The sequence below is a fragment of the Culex pipiens genome, chromosome 2 (genome assembly GCF_016801865.2).
Source record: "Culex pipiens pallens isolate TS chromosome 2, TS_CPP_V2, whole genome shotgun sequence".
NCBI classification, from domain to species: Eukaryota; Metazoa; Arthropoda; class Insecta; order Diptera; family Culicidae; genus Culex; species Culex pipiens.
The window spans coordinates 63,815,515-63,833,939 of record NC_068938.1 but is presented as its reverse complement, the minus strand read 5'-3'; the positions used below and the strand labels follow the sequence as shown (position 1 = coordinate 63,833,939).

Genomic DNA, 18,425 nt, shown 5'->3' with positions numbered 1-18,425 from the left:
TTACCCACTTTTTTTTTCTTAATAAAGTCAAATACATTTTATGCATTTTTTTTCCTTGCTTAAAGATTTGCTCTTCCCTCTTCGTGAATCCTTCCTGCCTGATAACAGTGACATTACCATGCTCTAATGTTAATAAATTATCGTTACGTTTCCTTTCATTTTCTTGCTCTTAAAAGTATGTTCAAAGTATAATTTAGAAATCCTATCGTTCCTTTCGTTACTTAACGTTGCTGTGCAGCTTTCGTCACAATCCGTTCTTCCTCTGTTTGCGAAAAAAAAGCGTTCAAATAATAAACAAGATCGAAACAATCATGGTTAGTTTCTGCGCGGGGGGCTTGCGTGCTCTCAAACCCGGTAAATTATATATCAGTTTTGATAAGCTGTTACACTTTTCTTTTCTGGCTAACTGTTGTCTCTCTTAATAGTTAGAAGGTTACTTTTTTATCATCGTGTGTATGTGTTTTGCTTGTTTTTGCATTTACTTTCGTTTTGTTTTTTAGTGTTAGGTAGATTTTCTTTCATCAGTTATCAATAGTTTTTTTTATTATTTTTAGCATTTTTTTTCTTCATCTTCTTGTTAATATGTTTGTTTGTATAAACGTGATTATTATTTAAAATGTTCAACCACTGCTCATGCGCGCGCGCGTCGCGATCTCTGTCTCAGTTGTTTTTAACTTGATCGTTAGTCTGCTGCTTTCAGGGTGTGAGTGTGTATGAGTGTTGCTTTGTATAGAGAAATGGTGGTACAAAAAATATTGGTACAACAAAACAATTGCAAAAAACTTTGATATTAACTTTCTTCCCGTTGAGTAATTGTAAAAGCTAAAATAGTTTTTCTCTCTCAATCTGAAGTGTGTGTGTCGGTGACAAACGGACAATCTGTCTGTGGAGTATTTTCAGACCCGGAAGTGTGAGCAAAACGTGGTCTTAAAGAAACAAACAAATCATGCAGAAGAGAACAGGCTTCGACAATACGCTGAGTTCGATTATTCGGTGTCCGGGTTTTCTTTTCTTTTTTCTTTTGTATAAGAGGGCGGAAATGAAGGCAATATTAAGTGGGAAATATTGTGTGTGGGCTTTCCCGCGCGTGTGTGTATGTGCAACTAACGATGTTCTTTCCATCCGAAAGAATGCGCTTACCCAAACCCAGATCCAGAACCACCTCTCCTCGCTACTTAGGACGCTGCCTCCGACGTCGGTTCCTCTTCACCGGTTGCCTCCTCACCAGGGTCCTCGTTGGATTCCACAGCAGCCTCCGCCAAATCCGGCTCGTCGTCCGGATCGTCCGTCACTATGTGTATGCAGTTGGCCGTCGACGTCGAGTTGTTCTTGGAGTGGCGCAGCTGCTGCAGATAGTGGCGCTGGGTCGGCTTGTGAAGGGCCAGCTGCGCGAGGGCTTCCTCGATCGAGAACCACTGCCGCTTGCGGCCGATCGTCTTCGAGTCCTCCCACTCCTCCAGCTCCTGGGTGACGACCATGACGAACACCTCGGTCCGGTGCATGTGTTCAGTATTCTACAAATAAAAATTTAAACATCAGCAACTCAAAAACACCCACAAACATCACAAAAGCACTCACTTCGAAGATTCCTAGACATCGACCCAGTTCCCCGGTGACGCCTGCCTCCTCCAGGACCTCGCGCGTTGCTGTGAGGGAAGATTCTTCGTCCGGCTCGACGCCCCCGCCCGGGACGATCCAGAGCTCGGGCCGGCGGGACGATGTTACCAGGAGTACCTGTTGGAGAGAAGAAACGTTGAGATTAATGTACGTAACGTAACGTGATGTCAAATGAAACTCGTCGGCAAGCCACCCGAGCTACGATGCTATGGATGCGCATTAGGGTGCTTAGAAACTTATCTTATCCTATTAATACGATTGATAGGTGAGATTCGAAAATGACATTCTCTGATCAAGCCTAAATTTGGTATATTGATATTGATACTATCGAAACATGTAAGAATCCCGATTTTGAATCAAATTGGACCACCCCTTCTTTTTTGGCACCGCCTCGAAGTTTTGCGACTAACGTACGTTTTTTCTCAAGAAAAACCTCTCGTGCTCTTGGGCGCTGAATTTATTGGCAACATATTTCAAATTTTTGATCGGAATCTAGATCGGAATCAAACTTTGATGCATTTTGCGCAATTGAAAACTTGACATGTAACTTTCTTAATATACATGCGATTTAATTTTGAGTTGAACATCACCATCGTGTTTCTCAGACGATTTTACATAAGAATCATTGTTTCATGTTGGGAGAATTGCAATCTCTTGAGATAACGAATTGTAATCTTGCAGTTGCAGAATTTACCAAGCACGCGATCAATGTTGCCTAAAAAATCCAAGCAATCAAAAATCTGATGAATTAAGCATCCAATTTCCCTTAAAGATAGCTTGCAGGCCAAGGATTGATACCTAAGAGCATGCAATGGCACTGACCTTGTTGCGTGCTCTTCGGTTGACGTCCACGTAAGGAACATCCTGGAAGGAGCGTAACTAACTACATCCGTAGTTCTGTTAGATCATCCGAATTATCTTGATCAAAACAGTATAGCTCTGGTTCCTTGCGAGTGTCCTATTTTCTTACCTCCACGTTGGCTTGGTTTTTATGATGACCTAGCTGGTGGCCTGTGGAAACGGATCGTAAACCTTTGACCACCGCGGGTCAGAGTCGAGACGGCTAAAAGAAAGGGGCGCGACAATGTGGGAAAGGGAAGTAATTTGTGATTGTAGACGGTATTGTTTTGATTCGCAGTATGTTGAGTCAACTGCTGTGGATGTACCTGAAACATCGCACAACGGGGTTTCTCTTCTCTTCATTCTCAGCTACCACCTATCTCCTATTTTTATTTTGCTCTTCTGATTCCCAATTCTTCACTGATTCTTCTATTTAATATCCAACATTTGATTTTAATTTTACTAACATTTGATTCTCTTATCTCTCAAAGCTTTTCCACTCTTTTCTATCAATTGATACTGCTGTAACAAACTTTGTTTTGTTTTTTGTTTCCTTAAAAATATACTTTTCCTTAATGTACTAGTAATATCAAGTCTATTTATCATTCGCCTAATCTTTTTTGATTTTATTGCGAATTTATTTATTTGAATAATTCTTTATCTGTCCTATAAATTATGATTACTATAATCTAAGCTTGTTTTGTATCTCTATTTATTAACTATTGTCTAATTTTACATCTAATACATCTAGCTTCTCATTTTTATTCTTCAAAATACACTCATCATTCTCTTACTATTGATACTTGATATTTATAAAACAAACTCTCTTTTACAGTCAATTGTTTTCAATCTTCACCCTTTTTTCAAACAAGTGAGGTTTGAGCCCTTACTCAATTTATGGAATGGTAAAGGATTAACACAAATAATACTATTGTATTTTTGGTAAACTTTTAAAACATGCTTAGGACCAAAAATTGTAACAAAACACCGCGATAAAAGAAATAGCAACAGATAAACACGACTCAACAATAGGGAAGATTTCAGTCAAAAAAAAAAAAAAAAACAATTGAAAATTTGAATAAAGTGAGAAGTCATTTTTAATTTTAAAATTGTTGCCTTTTGCGGAATTTTCAAACGAATTTAAGAAATTTAAGAATTTAAGACTTTAAGAATTTAAGAATTTAAAAATATTTTTTTTTGTTCTCTTGATTGTTTTAATTTTTTATTTTTAAATATTGATATCTTTGATTTTTGTTTTCAAATTTTTTAAATTTTTGATACAAAAATTTCGAATCTTTTAGTTTCTTTTTTAATATGAATTTATTTTTTTGGGTTTTTTAATACTATTTTTCCTAATTTTATTTCCTAATTTCTGAATAATCCAGCTGTAATTTTTGAATGTTTGGATTTTTTTATTTTTCTTCAATAATGTTCAAATTAAAAAAAAAATCTACTGCTTGAATCCCATCTAAAATTCAAAGGCGGAGAAGCTTCTGTTACGTCCAATCAGGCTCATATTTGGGATAGAAGCACGTACTGTGGAACATGCCCAGTAATAATTTTTGTTACATCCAAATGTCTGTATCTTCAGGAAAAGTTTGAAATATGGTTAAGATTCACAAGATTAAAAAAAAAAAACAATAAATAAGGATAAAAAACATTACTCAAAACTTTAAAGAAATTAAATATTCATAGTCAGTATGTTTAAAAATGAGTTGAGTGTAACAACCCTGTTTTTCCACAAACTTTTGTTTTATTTCTTTAATTCTTGAATTTAATTCTTCAATTTTTAATTCCATTTCACCATCACTATTTTGCTTACATTTTAGATTACACAAAATTAGACTACTTTGGATCATTTTTAAATCATAGTTCAGTTTAATTTTGAGAATAATAAAAAAATAGATAACGAATACTAAAGTGAAATTTTGGAAAAAAAAATCTAGCCTTACAATTTTTTTAGAATTTTAGAATAAGAATTTAAAAAATTAAGAAACAATTCCAAAACATCAGAATTTCAGATTTTTTAAATTATTCAATTTTTCTGACAAAATGTATGATTTTCTCTATGGTCCCTATATGCTAAGCAAACGACCAATTTTAGAACAAATCTCTGAGGATGGTGGAGCAACTGCTTCATATTGTCCCACCCTGTGTGCGCTAGTAATTTGTAATTTTCAGTTGAACGGAAATCCAAATCAAATCCAAATTAGTTGATTTTTAAACCTAAACATATTGCAAACAAGCTACGCGATTTTCATCGTAACCCTTTTCTTAAGCATTTTTTATATGGAGTTCTGCGTTCTTTCCGGACTGAACAATATAAAAAATTAAATATTATCAATGTTGCAAAGTTCAAGGGCGAATTTTCAAAAAGAAATGAAATTTTGTAGTAATATTTTTAAGATCATCGAAATTCCCTGACCCAGCTTAAAATTCCCTGACTTTCCCTGACTTTTCCAGGTCAAATAAAATTCCCTGACAATTCCAGGTTTTCCCTGTTTTTTTTCCAGAAATCGACACCATGCAATAATGCATTCTGATTCTAAAACTTGTGAACTATTACAAAATAACAAAAAGTTAGTACTACAAAAGTTGATATTTTTTTCACGAATTCCTAACACGTATCAAAGAAAATAAAAGATGGTAATATTAATCAGGGAATGGTGAATTTTTATCAGTTTCTGATGAATTTTCATCAGGTTCACATTTTTACAGTTTTTGTTAGTTTAGTACTCAAAAAAGAGGTCATTTTCAACCTTCTAAAATTCAACATTTTTGCTTTGCATTTTTTTTTTGCTTGCTTGACAGACCACTTATTTGGAATTTACATTTACTTTTGCTTTTTTTCCCCAAACAAAAAATATGTTTGAGGGTTTTAATCTGTTTTAACAAAGGCAAGTTGCCTGCAAGTTTTTATTTTCCTATTTATTACTTTGAGACAGTGTAAACATGATTAATTACTGAAAACCAATTGACGAAACTATCAAGCTATAATTCTAAGCCAAAGTGCTGATGATATGCCTGTTTAACTAAGATTTATTTTTTATTTAAACGATTTACTCACCTCTTCTTCGGCCTCCGACCGCACGCAGATGCAGGCCGCTCGCCGCCGGTATCCGTCCTTATCATAGATTCGAGTTGAGTTAGGTTTCTCCTTCACCATCTTTTTTCAATCTAATATTCCCTTACTTGTAAGATTAAAAGTTTGTTTCTTGATTTTTTTTTTTGCAGAATTGCCGTTTCCGGAACTCGTCGGTAACAGTGGATGAAGGTGGTCTAGTTTTCTAGCTTGTTCTGTTTAGTTGGTGATTTTGGGTTCACCAATGGGAATTAATCCACCGGAATTCTATCCCGTTTTGGTACGGGTATTTCGAGAATGGGCACACGAAACAAAAAAAACACACACGCGCACGTTTACTTTCTTCTCACAATTGATTTCGTAGACTCCAGGAAACAATAACTGATAAACGCTTCTTGCACTTCGCTCGTCCTCGCGGTTTCCTCTTGTGAAATCTGCAATTAAAAGAGAGAAGACACTAATTAAAAATCAGTTTCCTTCTACAAGCTATTAATTTACAGAAATGTGTAACGGTCAGAGATTTGCTCTCGTGGCCACTTGGCCAGGTGCCCGCCGCCGACTTGCCAAGATGACCGGAAGCAATCGAACGCGGTTGACGAGTGTCGAATTTGCCACCTCCCCCCCAACAAGAAGATGAGTTTTTTTTTTGGATCTGGAGAGTGTGGATGGGGGAGCTAAGCGCTGCAACGAGGATGTGGGTGTGCTGGGTGTTTGCGCAGGTTTTAACGCCAGAGCGCGATTTTGTCCACCAACCGCTGTGGCGCTGAGGAGATCAATTTCGAATCGCACAGATTGATCGACGATCGTTTAATCGTGGGCGTGGGAACACCACTCTAGCGAGGGGGAATGTATGACCGTGTCGTATGTGGACAGCGATATTAATTTTGTTGGGATTAAATGTAGAAATGTGTTTTAAAAAGTTGTTATTTTTTCCAAAATTTATTCTCAAATAGATTCCAGATATCGATCCAGACCGCCCCCCACCCCCGCCGCGTTGATATAGCATACCGCGGGACACCTGGTTTGTGCAAAGTCGGCATTCGATGAGCAAGATAACGAAAATAAAAATCGTGTGTAAATTAATGAGAGTCCAGCGCGCGCGCGTGATTTGTATTTAATCCGACCGATTCGCTTGCGCACGCCTTATCCCCTCTCGTGCCCTCTGCTCTCACTCTTTCGGTGCGTGGCGTTTGCAAATATGTAATTAATTAGGTTGATAATTTTTACACGCAGGAAAGTGGCAAATTCGCAGTTGTGACTTTAACATTTTGCCGTAGTCCACGTAGAAAGAGTATTAATGGATCGGGTCTTCCGAAAAAAAAATGCTGATTTTAATAAGATGCTCAAAAATACATTGTTGTTTTGAACAAAAGGGGTTCAGCATGAAATCGTGTGAAATGCGTGATGTGCAATGTGAAAAAATGTCAATCAAAGATATTTGCCAGCTTAAGTTCACGTTGCATTTTTTGAGAATGATAATTGGCTTGCGTTAATCGCAGCAATGATTATCGCCTCTTTTATCACGATAATAATCCAAGCTGAGAGGTGATAATTTGCGATTATTTCTGTTATTGGTTCTTGCTTTTTAAACTACATTTCGAAACAATTTATGAAATAATAAATATTATTAACTGTATTTTTGAAATATGGGATCAACGTTTTTTTTTTTTTACATATTTTCGTCTCTAAGCAATTTATAATAAAATAGTACAATAGTCTTTAGTCACTCCACAAATGAGTCAATCTATCAAGTGCATATCTGGAGTTTTTTTTGAAAAGGTCCAATAAACCAAATTTTCAGTTTTTGCTTTTTGGGTGTTTTTTGATACCCCTGACTCAAGACGGTTTTAAAAACACCCAAAGAGCAAAAACTGGAAATTTGGTTTATTGGACCTTCTAAAAAAAAACAAAAAAAAAAAAAAAACTCGAGATATGACCATTCTTATGTAAAATTGTTCAGCTGCCTCGGTTAGGCACGGCCCTGTGCCTAACAGAAGCACAGAGCTTAGGGACCATCCATAAACCACTAGGACACTTTAGGCGGGGGGGGGGGGGGTATGGCGATTGTCCACGATCCATACAAAAAAGATTTTTTTTGTATGGACAATTGTCCATGAGGGGGGGGGGGGGGGTAATAGATTCCCAAAAAAGTGACCCCGTGGTTTATGGATGGTCCCATTATGGCATTTTGGCAATATGGAAGGTCTTGACTATAATCGTATGAAAAATCATACTAACATAAAATGGAGTGTTATGGAATCGGGATGATGTCAGCTATCGATTGCACTTATAATAACATGAAAATTTTCACAAAAATACGTATTTTTCCTGTATTTTGAAAATGCAATGTTTCTCGAAAACGTTACTTAATCCACCTTAAGCGGGTTGGTGCCTTCCTCACATTCATGTTGTATTTTAGGTTGTATTTACAAATTAATTTAAGAGTTTTTTTTTATGTTTTTTTTTAAATTATTTTATTAAAAATATAATTTTATTTTTATTTTTTTATAATTCTTGTTTTTACCAGAACAGCAATTTTTAATTCCTTTTTAACCAATTCTCCAAAATAAAGAAGAAAGGGGGAGGGCTGCAATTGAATTTAAAAGTGCTGATATGCCAACATTAGGTGCACAATGGAATTGCATGCTGTCCCCCTAGTTCTAGTAAACAATGTCTCATGAGTTGTATATTTCAGTAAAAAGTTCGTGTTAATCTTTGTCGAGACAAAATTCTAGAGTACTTTTTCAAAAGGTCCTATGTGCAAAAACCTCAATCTGAGAAATTTGATGACAAAGTTTTGGTGCACATTTTTAAATCTCATTTCAACACGCTTGGGTATTTTTCGATTCTGAAAACGCCCAAATGGGTCTAGAGTTATGCTTTTCAAGTGTGCAACTCGGGATCATATAAAAGTTAATATTACACTTAGTTCTGAAGCAATTTGGTTCATACAACCTATGAGTGCACATAGGACACGTTCATAGGACAAATTTTGCACATAAGACTTAACGCATTGGACTATATTCATGTGGCATTTCACATAAAACTTTATGAAATAAAATTTAAATCTCGATTTAAAAAAACAATACTTTTTTGATAACAGTGTATGTCCAACCCTCTCGCAACGTGTAGGCAACAGCTGATGAAGAGCATGAAATATTTCAATGCTTCCAGCGCGTGAGAGGAGAGAGAAACCGTTATAACCAATCAGACTTCTGTCAGATGGGTGGCGGGTAGGATAATTTACGATGTTAAATTAACCAATGCGCCAATGTAAACAATGATTATTGTTTACCTTGGCGCATTGGATATTTTGACATGGAAAATTGTCCTATCCGCCTATCATGCTGTGAGCGCACATACTACTGTTGTGTTTAATTTTTTAAAGCAATAGCAATCAATGTACGGTCGAATACAGGTGCATTTTTTATGGATAAATAATAAGGTGAGATTGTACATCGAATAAAATAATTTCAGCAACTGCAAAGCTTTTAGCTTCATTGCGTCAAAAATTAAATAGGACCACCGTTCGATCTTGCGCTGCGCTTGGCGGGAAAGGGGACGGCCAAGGGCGGTCGAATCTGGTACCTGGACGACGAGGATGTCCTCTACATCGACGTGGTCCTCTCTGGTCGGCCCTCAATGACTCTGTTCTCGTGCATCACGACGTTGACATTGCGTGCTGGTATCACGGCTGGTATCAAAGCTACAAACAAAGGACAATCGGCTCAGAAACAACTCCGCCAACCTGCGCAAACGAGAATTTGTGTACAACTTCAGGAAGGTGATTATGAGCAGAATTCAAACAAAACAATGTAATTGGGCCAACATGGGTTTGTAAAGAAACCTAATGTAAACTCCACTGACGTGCTCTTACCAAGTCGGCCTGGGTTTGATCCCAGAAGGTCTCGGTGACATTTTGTGAGATGAGATTTGTTTAATCACGCCTTCCGTCGGACGGGAAAGTAAATGTTGGCCCTGTCTAACCTAGAGGTAAGGTCGTTTGCTCAGTCCAGGTGTAGGAGTCGTCTCCCTGGGTCTCTTACCTCGGTGGAGTCGCTGGTAGGCAGTTGGACTCACAAATCAAAGGTCGTCAGTTCGAATCCCGGGGTGGATGAAAGCTAAGGTTTAAAAAGAGGTTTGCAATTGCCTCAACAATCAAACCTTCGGACACCTAGTTTCGAGTAATTCATCTCGCAATCGAGTTGAATTAGAGCTGGTTTAATCAAACAAATGGGCATGGTTGTGTCCCCGCTGATGGACGGATATAAAGACTTTTTTTTATAGAGAAGAAAAAACAAAACCTGTTTCCAAATTGAAACAAATCACCTTCCTATTATTTGAATTCTATCCCTTGAACAAAAAAGATAGCCCAATTAATTTTAAACATTTTTTTGTATTTTCACAGTTTATACAACACATTCACATCGTATTCTTTGTCTTCATACTCCTACAACCTACATCTAAGTACCATCTTCTTCCTCTTCATCCGGACTGAAAGATCTGTTTATGGAGTTTTGCCGACACAACACGATCCACGGCATCAGCCGCATTGGATCGCGGCATCGAATGCTTTTTGAGAAGTTCTGTAAAAAGTTCTGCTCTGTCGATGTACGACTGTGGAAAGCTGATCGACGGGATGTACCGAAAGTGGGATGAAAATCCCGTGATTGTAACGTTTGACGAGGTCACCCCAGTTTGGGCGATTCCGTTTCCGGCCGTGACGATCTGCTTGGAGACGAAGGTCGTATGGAGCAAGGTGAACTGCGTCACTCTCGTCCAAACTTTGATCACCTCCATCACATGGTGAATCGTTGACTTCAAGATTCGGCAACGTCACCTGATCACTTCGATTAGCCGGTGTTTCCCGAGGCGAAGTGGGGCTTGTCGACGTTTCCGTCGACTTCGGCTGCGGTTTATCCTCAGTGGAACGCAAAACTGTAAAGAAAAAGCTTAGATTGTAACCAACAATAAGCAAAAATGTTAGATTAGCATACCGGCCGATGCCGAAACTGGACGATCCAACAATTCCTTTCCAGATCGTGTTTGGACCGAAAGATCGATTGCGGCGGGGAATGCTGGACCTGTCATCGGGATGCAAACTGTAAGGGATTGGACATCTGGTCTCGGGGCGTGGCCTGCCCATCCTGCAAATAACCATTTATCTGCGATAGAAGGTTTCAGCGAGCTGTCATCCATTTCTGCGAGAATAATTCACGTTAGGTACTATTTCATCATAAAAAATAAACAAATACAAACCATCAACGGAAACTGCTGGAAAATTCTCAACCTCTTCTCTTTGACTATCGAGTCCCGCAGCAAATGAGGTATTCTTGATTCAGGCGTAGATGTGGGCGCGTTGAAATCGCCGAACGTAATGTCAAGAACGGTCAAATTCCCGGAATCTTCTTTTTGTTTCTGATGTTTCATCTCTGCAACTAAATGATTTATGTAACTTGCATCTTTCGGTTTAAACAGTTCAATTTACATACCGGTCCGTTCCTTCAATGGACTTGATGTGGGTGTCGCTTCCTTCTCTGGGTATTCCAAATACGACAGTACCAAAGCTGGCCGTTCGGATGGCATCCGATGATCACCTGTCTTGGCATCGATATCTTGCGGATTACACCTTGGTCCGTTAAGCTCAACCAGGAGCTTTCGATGAGTTGGAGCAGGTGGGCGAATTTTGTTTGAACTTTTCACAACTGTAAACGGAGGCCCTGAGTCGGAACTAAAGCAAAGCAACTTTACCGGAATCGAAATTCCATTTCTGGACAACCGGATCTCCCGCTGCTTGTAGAGGACCGGGAGACTTCCGTAAATGATCTTTCGGCGATAAATGACAACCGAGAAGTACCGGAGCGTGTGCAAAACACCGAGCAATTCTCACTAGTGTCAAAACAAAAAATATGTTTTTTTGTTCAATCCAATTTATGCTCGCCTTTGGCTCGCATTCAATCAATCCTATCTGTCAAATTCGAGAGAGGGCGGGTAGGTCGTTTTGCACTATTCCTTTCGACTTTGGCAACATTGAAAAATTTCATGCTCTCTCCCAGCTGATGACTACACTCTGCGCGAGATTCGGATATATTGTTCATTGTACATAAATTGAAGATTGTAAAATAAATTAGTTTCATACAAGAACGACGTATAATTTATTTTTTTAATTATCAATTATATCTTTAACATAGGTCATTTTGATGTGAGCGTATGTGCATGATGATTAAAATATATTTATAATTGCTCATAGGTCGATTTGCTACCGTTCTATGTACACGTTCGACTAGAATGCACATAGAACAACCAGTTGGTAAAATGACCTATAACCATTTTGTTTAAAATTTATTGAGAATAGTTGTAGGTTGTTTTGTAGATAAATAATATATTTAAAAATATAAGAGTTTCAAGAAATCGGGTTAGCGGATAGTATAGTTTTTAGTACACCGAATATAATGCAATAACTAACTCAGTTTGTTTACTTTTGGCGCATAGGACCTTTTGAAAAAGTACTCTAGAAATGATGTATTCAGCAACATAATTAGTACAGACTTTTTCCCAGAAGAGACGCAGACACTGCTTAAGCAATGTGGCAACCGGGCATGCTGCGCGACTCTCGCGCGTAAGCAAAAAGACCCAGCCTTTGAGGTTATGCCAAAATCACCCTTTTTTGTAAGTACAAAAAAACCTTTTCTTGGCATAACTTTAAAAGTACTTCACTAAACAGAGTAAAATTTAATAGGGTCGTAGGGGACCCCAAAACGAACAGAATAAGGCGGATCCGGCCAAAATCGGTTCAGCCAGTTCTGAGATAATCGTGTGGAAAAAAATCATGTCTACATACATCCCCACAGACATTTGTTTAGAATTGATTCTGAGTCGATCGGTATACGTAAAGGTATATCTAGGAGTCGTATTTAAGAAGTTCATTTATCGAGTGATTTTATAGCCTTGCCTCATTGAGGTGAGGAAGGCAAAAATACTAAAAAAAATATTGTTATTGCAATATGCTGCCGTTCTACGCATAATTGTCCCATGTTCAAAAAAGTGCAACTGAGAAAAACGCGATTGAAATTTTTCGACCGATTTCTGTGTTTCTACAAACGATTGTCCCGCGGGTTCCTATTCGCCCTATGTGACCTTAATCGCCCCATTTTTTAGTTTATCACCCTTATTTGTGATTCTCTTGCTATACAACAGGTAAACAAGACATAATGCTTAGTAAAACTAATGATTCCGTGTAAGAAAATACTTGGTGGGACATTTATGTGTAGAAGTTTAACGATGGGACACACAGACTCGGTGTTGTTTTTAATGAGCTTCCGGACAAAGTACCAGATTTTATGTGTTTTTCTTAAAGTACACATCAAACTAAAATTAAAAATTTCATAAAGTCAAAATCATCCAAAACTGACAAGGGACAATTATGCGTAGAACGGCCGTATGGATATCAAATAATCGGGATTTTTCATACATTTCAAAAGTATTTTTTTTGAAAATAATAAAAAAAACACAAAGATGGGTATTTTTGAAAAAAAAGTTACTTAATCACCATTAGGTGGTTGGTGCCTTCCTCACATTTAAAGTGTAATGCTAGGTAATATCGGAAGTCCGGCCTCCCCAAAATTCATAAATAACACTTAAGTGCTTATAACTTTTGATAGGGTTGTCAGATCTTCAATCCTTTAAACTCGTTGAAAAGGTCTTTCGAAAACCTTTCTAAAAATATATAACATGACGAATTTCTTACAAAAACCACCCTTTTTACAATCTTCCGGACTTTTGTTAAAATCGTTTTTTTTTAGTATAACTTTTGAAGTACTTAACTAAACTTTATCATTTTCAATAGCGACTTATGGGACCCCAAGACGGATCAAATGAGACCAAAACGGTCCAAATCGGGTCAGCCAGTGCCGAGATAACTCAGTGCAATTTTTTTTATCAACATCCCACCACACACACAGACATTTGCTTAAAATTTGATTCTGAGTCGATATGTATACATGGGAGGTCAAATTAAGAATTTCGTTTTTCGAGTGATTTTATAGCATTTCCTCAGTAAGGCGAGGAAAGCAAAAACTCTAAATTTTAGTTTTTTTTTTACAATATGGGTATCAAACGATCGGGATTTTTTCAAACATTTCGAAAGTCATAACACATTTTTTTTTAATTTTAATTTTTTTCACAAAAATACGATTTTTTGAAAAAAAATGAATTTATTTTTTCGCAATATGGGTATCAAATGATCGGATTTTGCCTTTTTTATGCATTTCGATTGTAATAGCACCATTTTTTGAAAATACTAAAAAAAATCACAAATCTACGTATTTTCGAAAAAATACTCGATGTTTAAGTTTTTTTTCATTATGGGTATCAAATGGTTGGGATTTTTTTTATAAATTTCGAGTATAGCATAATTATTTTGAAGAAATACTCAAAATTTCAAAGTTTCAAAATTTATTACATTCGAAATGTTTGAAAAAATTCCGATCATTTGTTACTTAACTAAAATTTTGAGTGTCTTTTTTTCGAAAATACGTATTTTTGTGAACATTTTGAGTATTTTCAAAAAAGGTTGTTATGACATTAGAAGTGTATGAAAAAAATTCGATCATTTGATACAAATACTGCAAAAAATTTGAGTATTTTTCCAAAAAACATGCAGTTTTGGTAAAAATTTCAGTATTTAAAAAAAAAAAGTATGTCGAATGTATGACAAAAACACGAACATGAGCAATTCTCGCTAAAACCGTCCCACTAGATTCACATGTTCTCGAATCGTTATGGCAATATTCTCATTCGATTAGGTGCGCCATAAAAACCATAAAACAACCTTCGTACCAATGAAAATGTTAGCCGTTAGCCACCTGTAAAGAAAAACTTGTTGTGAACAATGGATTTTTTCGAAAAAATGCCCTAATTTGGAGAAATGATATCTCCCAAAATCCATTACTAAACATCAAAAAGTTATATATAGTTGGAAAGGTATTTGCGAGGGCTTTCCATCGCACTTTGATAAACATTTCAAAAATAATTTTTTGAAGGGTAATTTTAAGGGTTTTTGGAAACTTACTCTTAATTTTGAATTTTGATCGTGTTCGCAACCACTTATCGTTACTGAACTATTTTCATTCGAAAGATTGGACGATTTTGCATAAAATTAACTTGAGAAAAGTAGTGTAATGACATAGTTTTCGTATAGTTATTAGCGGATGAAAGAAATTGGTAAAATTTCAGTTAAAAATAACCAAAGCTCAGACTTCACATATGATCCTAATTTACAGGCAAAACAAAGCAGGATTGAATTTGAGCTTAATGTACAGTCATATAAAGCAAATCTGGACATATAGGATGAATAGGGACAGCTATTTCAACTACGCTTTCACTCATCAGATCATATTTTTAATTTGTTTATATAAAAACATACATAAACAAACAAGTTTCTAAATTTTAAGCTTTGAAGTACTCTGAAAACTAATGTTTCCGTTTTAACCAAAATAACTTATTTTGATTCAACATGTTTGACCAAAAAGTTTAAAGTTGACCCCTGAAAAAATATCCTAGCCTTAGCAAAGTCGCACAAAACCTAAAATAAATAAAGTTGTTTTTTTGAATGGTTTTTCAGATACAAATTTAAGTTGAAAAAAAAATATGGCGAACTTTTAGATAGAATCTAGCTTGAAAGCGGATTTTTATTGTTAAAAGTACACACAAAACTATTTTATGTGTATATTTGCAAAACAAAGAGCCTACACGATGATTAATCTTCTATTAGCATTCACAACTCATGAGCGCAGTTCAATGGAGTGAAAGAGAAACAACCTCAACTGGTTTACACAAGTTATCCCAGTTAGTAGTGGTTCCAATGTTTTCTCATTAAAAAAATATTTGCCAATTTGGCTAGAGTCCTTCCAGCCCAAACTATTTCGCCACCCCCATTACACGGAATCAGCAGAGAGTGTCCTGCCGAATAATCTCACCACACGGCCGCAACATTGTTTGTGTTGTTGTGTTTTGAATGTGGGTCACACCACGCTCAATTTGTGACCATTTTGGCCGCCACATATTCGATCGAGTTTCGGCAAAATGTTCTCCGAATAGGAAATGAATTGATTGTTTCGTTTTTTTTTCGCTCTCCTACGGATTCGTCCAGTTCCAACTTTGAACCTTGCTTGCTTGTCCTCCGCTCTACCCCATTCCTCTCCCAAGCGAAAAGTTGATAATCGCAAATGTTTTCTTCCAGCAGCGGTCGCTACGGCAGTTTTATTCTTCTCGCGGATTCCCGTCGTCGTCGTACTTTTGTAATCGCGAAAGGCAACCTTCAAATTAACCAACTCTCCTTTGCCAATCATCGCCCAGCTCTCTTCCATCCCTGCCCTCTCCAGCTGCTGATTTTGCGGCTGTTTCAACCATTTTTACACCTGTTGACGGGGGGAGGCAAATTCGATTCGCTTTCTTTCTCTTTCCTAGCGATCACAGCCGAACTTCCGGCCGTCTACCCCAATCGGTACTCACCACCGGTGGAGCGGATTTCCGGTTCCCGGATTGGCCACGCGACAACAGCAGACACACAAGCACACGCACGCACCCACAAACGCAGCAGCTAGCTGCGGTCGATGGCCGTCTGTTGTAAAGGTTTGCTAATTTGGGCTGTTTCCGGCAAAGCATCCATCTTGGGGTGGAAGAAGCTACTGCCGAGAATCGCTTCTCTCGCTGGGCTTCGTCGTCGTCGTCGTTCCGCCGGGATGTCCGCGCTCTCGTCAATGGACGACCCGCTCGCCGGTCAACACAGTGTCCGCGGGGAGCTGCTCCTCCTACTTCTCCCACCAAACCCACAAACCGAAACAGAACCCAGGAACCACAATCGGCGATTTCCTCGCGAAAAACGCCAACAAAACCCACTTTTCACAGTCGCAATCGACGCGACGCCTTCCACCAGACAGTCCGCGCCACGAGTCGTCGATTTCGGAACCGCACACACGGATTGTGGTCCGGATTTTCGCGACACGATTCCTCCGATGGGAAATTATTAACTCACAAAAACCTCGAACAAGAAGACAACACCGACTTTGGCTGACGGCTGAAAGCGCTGTCATCGGCCCACTGTGAAAAAAATGGTGGTTCGGTTTCCAAAGCGGTCCTAACTGGAAATTCAAGAATATGTAGTGAAGGTGCTCACAGTATTTATTTATAATGCGAGGATTTATTTTTTGGTTATTGAGTCCTAAAAATTAGTTTAGATCAAGGTTTAGATTCTCGTTTAGATTGTTTATTATTCTTATACACAAAGCGATGAGGATAATATTTCAAATTACAATGATATTTTAAATTTCAAAAAGCTCTGAATGGGCTCAAAAATGCAACAAGTTTGAAGCTTCTCAACTTTTAAGCATTTTTTTTTTGAAGATTTCCATCCAGATCAACTCAATTCAACCTGAAGTACAGGATATCTAGGACTACCATTTAATACTGCGAATGGAAAGTTTAACAAATAAAATATACGATTTTTCTTCAAGTGAATTTTGCAGGTGTACATTTTTTCTCAGGGCAATGATTCAATTTCCTGTAGATAATTTTATAGAATTCGAGCCAATTTCACATGAGAAATATGTATAAAATATTTATTTTCATCCATTTAGGCCGTTGCAAATATTTTTCAAAATTTATGTCGCTTTATTGTATTGCTTTACTGCCGTTCTACGCATAATTGTCCCATGTTCAAAAAAGTGCAACTGAGAAAAACGCGATTGACATTTTTCGACCGTTTTTTGTGTTTCTACGCATAATTGTCCCGTGGGTTCCTATTCAACCTATAAGTCCCTTATCATCCCAGTTAGCAATTTATCACTCTTATTAGTAATCCTCTTGCTATACATGTGTGAGTCTATAAACCCACTCGGGAAATCGCCCGCCGGGAGAATCGGTGCGGCCTCACATCCGATCCGACCGAGCGTCACACTAGTAAAGAGGCCGGGAGCTGGACCTGCTTTGTCAGCTGTCACCGCACCGTTCGTGTGGCTGCGTCCATGCGCTGTCAGTGCATGGCTGCGTCAAGCCCAGCGTACGAGGGGCCTATTCGACCCGATCCAGTGGAGTGCGCTCACATACATCGCAATAGGGTGTATCACTCCACACATCTCTCCTCTTCTCCATAAAAAAATATTGTTGAAACAATTGAACCATGAAATAAATGCCACGACTACAGAGCGGCATTCCTATGCAATCTGCAAAAGTTTCCATTAAAACCAAAAAACCAAATCCTCAGTAACCTTCGGATCCATTGCCAACATTGATCAAAAAAGAAGGATACGTTAGAATTTCTAACAAGCATATCACTTAACGCATTCAACTAAACTGATATTCATGGCTTAGCCCACTGTTAGTCCATCTCAGCTTTGACTAAATCACCATTTGAAATTAGCTAATTTTGGTTTTCTAATTAAGGATTGTAATTTTCGTGATTTTCTATTTTCTCTCTCTCTCTTTCTCTCTCTCTATATATCTTTCTATCTCTCTGTCTCTCTCTCTCTCTCTCTCTATCTATCTCTCTTTCTATCTATCTCTCTTTCTATCTATCTCTCTTTCTATCTATCTATCTTTCTATCTATCTCTCTTTCTATCTATCTCTCTTTCTATCTATCTCTCTTTCTATCTATCTCTCTTTCTATCTATCCCTCTTTCTATCCATCTCTTTTTCTATCCATCTCTTTTTCTATCTATCTCTCTTTCTATCTATCTCTCTTTCTATCTATCTCTCTTTCTATCTATCTCTCTTTCTCTCTTTTTCTATCTTGGTTTCTGTAAACCATTCTGGCATATAACCTACTTTATCGTAATTAAGGTATGGATTTGCTTAAATTACACTACCAAATGATTCAAGTCTTATTTT

The 18,425-nt window shown here is 37.6% G+C and overlaps 1 protein-coding gene and 1 long non-coding RNA gene across 2 annotated transcripts; one reads left to right on the top strand and one right to left on the bottom strand.

The window, feature by feature from the left end:
- Positions 1 to 265: 265 nt before the first annotated feature.
- LOC120420808 (diphosphoinositol polyphosphate phosphohydrolase 1) lies at positions 266 to 16,617 on the bottom strand. Its single transcript, XM_039583930.2, has 4 exons — positions 16,052 to 16,617; positions 5,525 to 5,973; positions 1,579 to 1,734; positions 266 to 1,514 (listed from the first exon to the last, which is right to left on the bottom strand). Exons 2-4 carry the CDS (start codon positions 5,621 to 5,623, stop codon positions 1,176 to 1,178), a joined length of 594 nt encoding a protein of 197 aa, XP_039439864.1. The 5' UTR covers positions 5,624 to 5,973; positions 16,052 to 16,617; the 3' UTR covers positions 266 to 1,175.
- On the top strand, positions 8,313 to 12,038 carry LOC120420809 (uncharacterized). The gene is made up of 3 exons (XR_005605897.2): positions 8,313 to 8,957; positions 9,017 to 9,323; positions 9,948 to 12,038. It is a non-coding gene; the product is annotated as an uncharacterized LOC120420809 (long non-coding RNA).
- Positions 16,618 to 18,425: the final 1,808 nt, after the last annotated feature.

What these genes read in the sequence shown, in the direction of transcription:
- LOC120420808 (XM_039583930.2), bottom strand. Translation starts at nt 5,623, where the DNA reads ATGGTGAAGGAGAAACCTAACTCAACTCGAATCTATGATAAGGACGGA. An exon ending in GGTCGGAGGCCGAAGAAGAG is followed by an intron (nt 1,735 to 5,524) that starts GTGAGTAAATCG and finishes TCTCTCCAACAG; the next exon opens with GTACTCCTGGTAACATCGTC. An exon ending in GATGTCTAGGAATCTTCGAA is followed by an intron (nt 1,515 to 1,578) that starts GTGAGTGCTTTT and finishes TTTTATTTGTAG; the next exon opens with AATACTGAACACATGCACCG.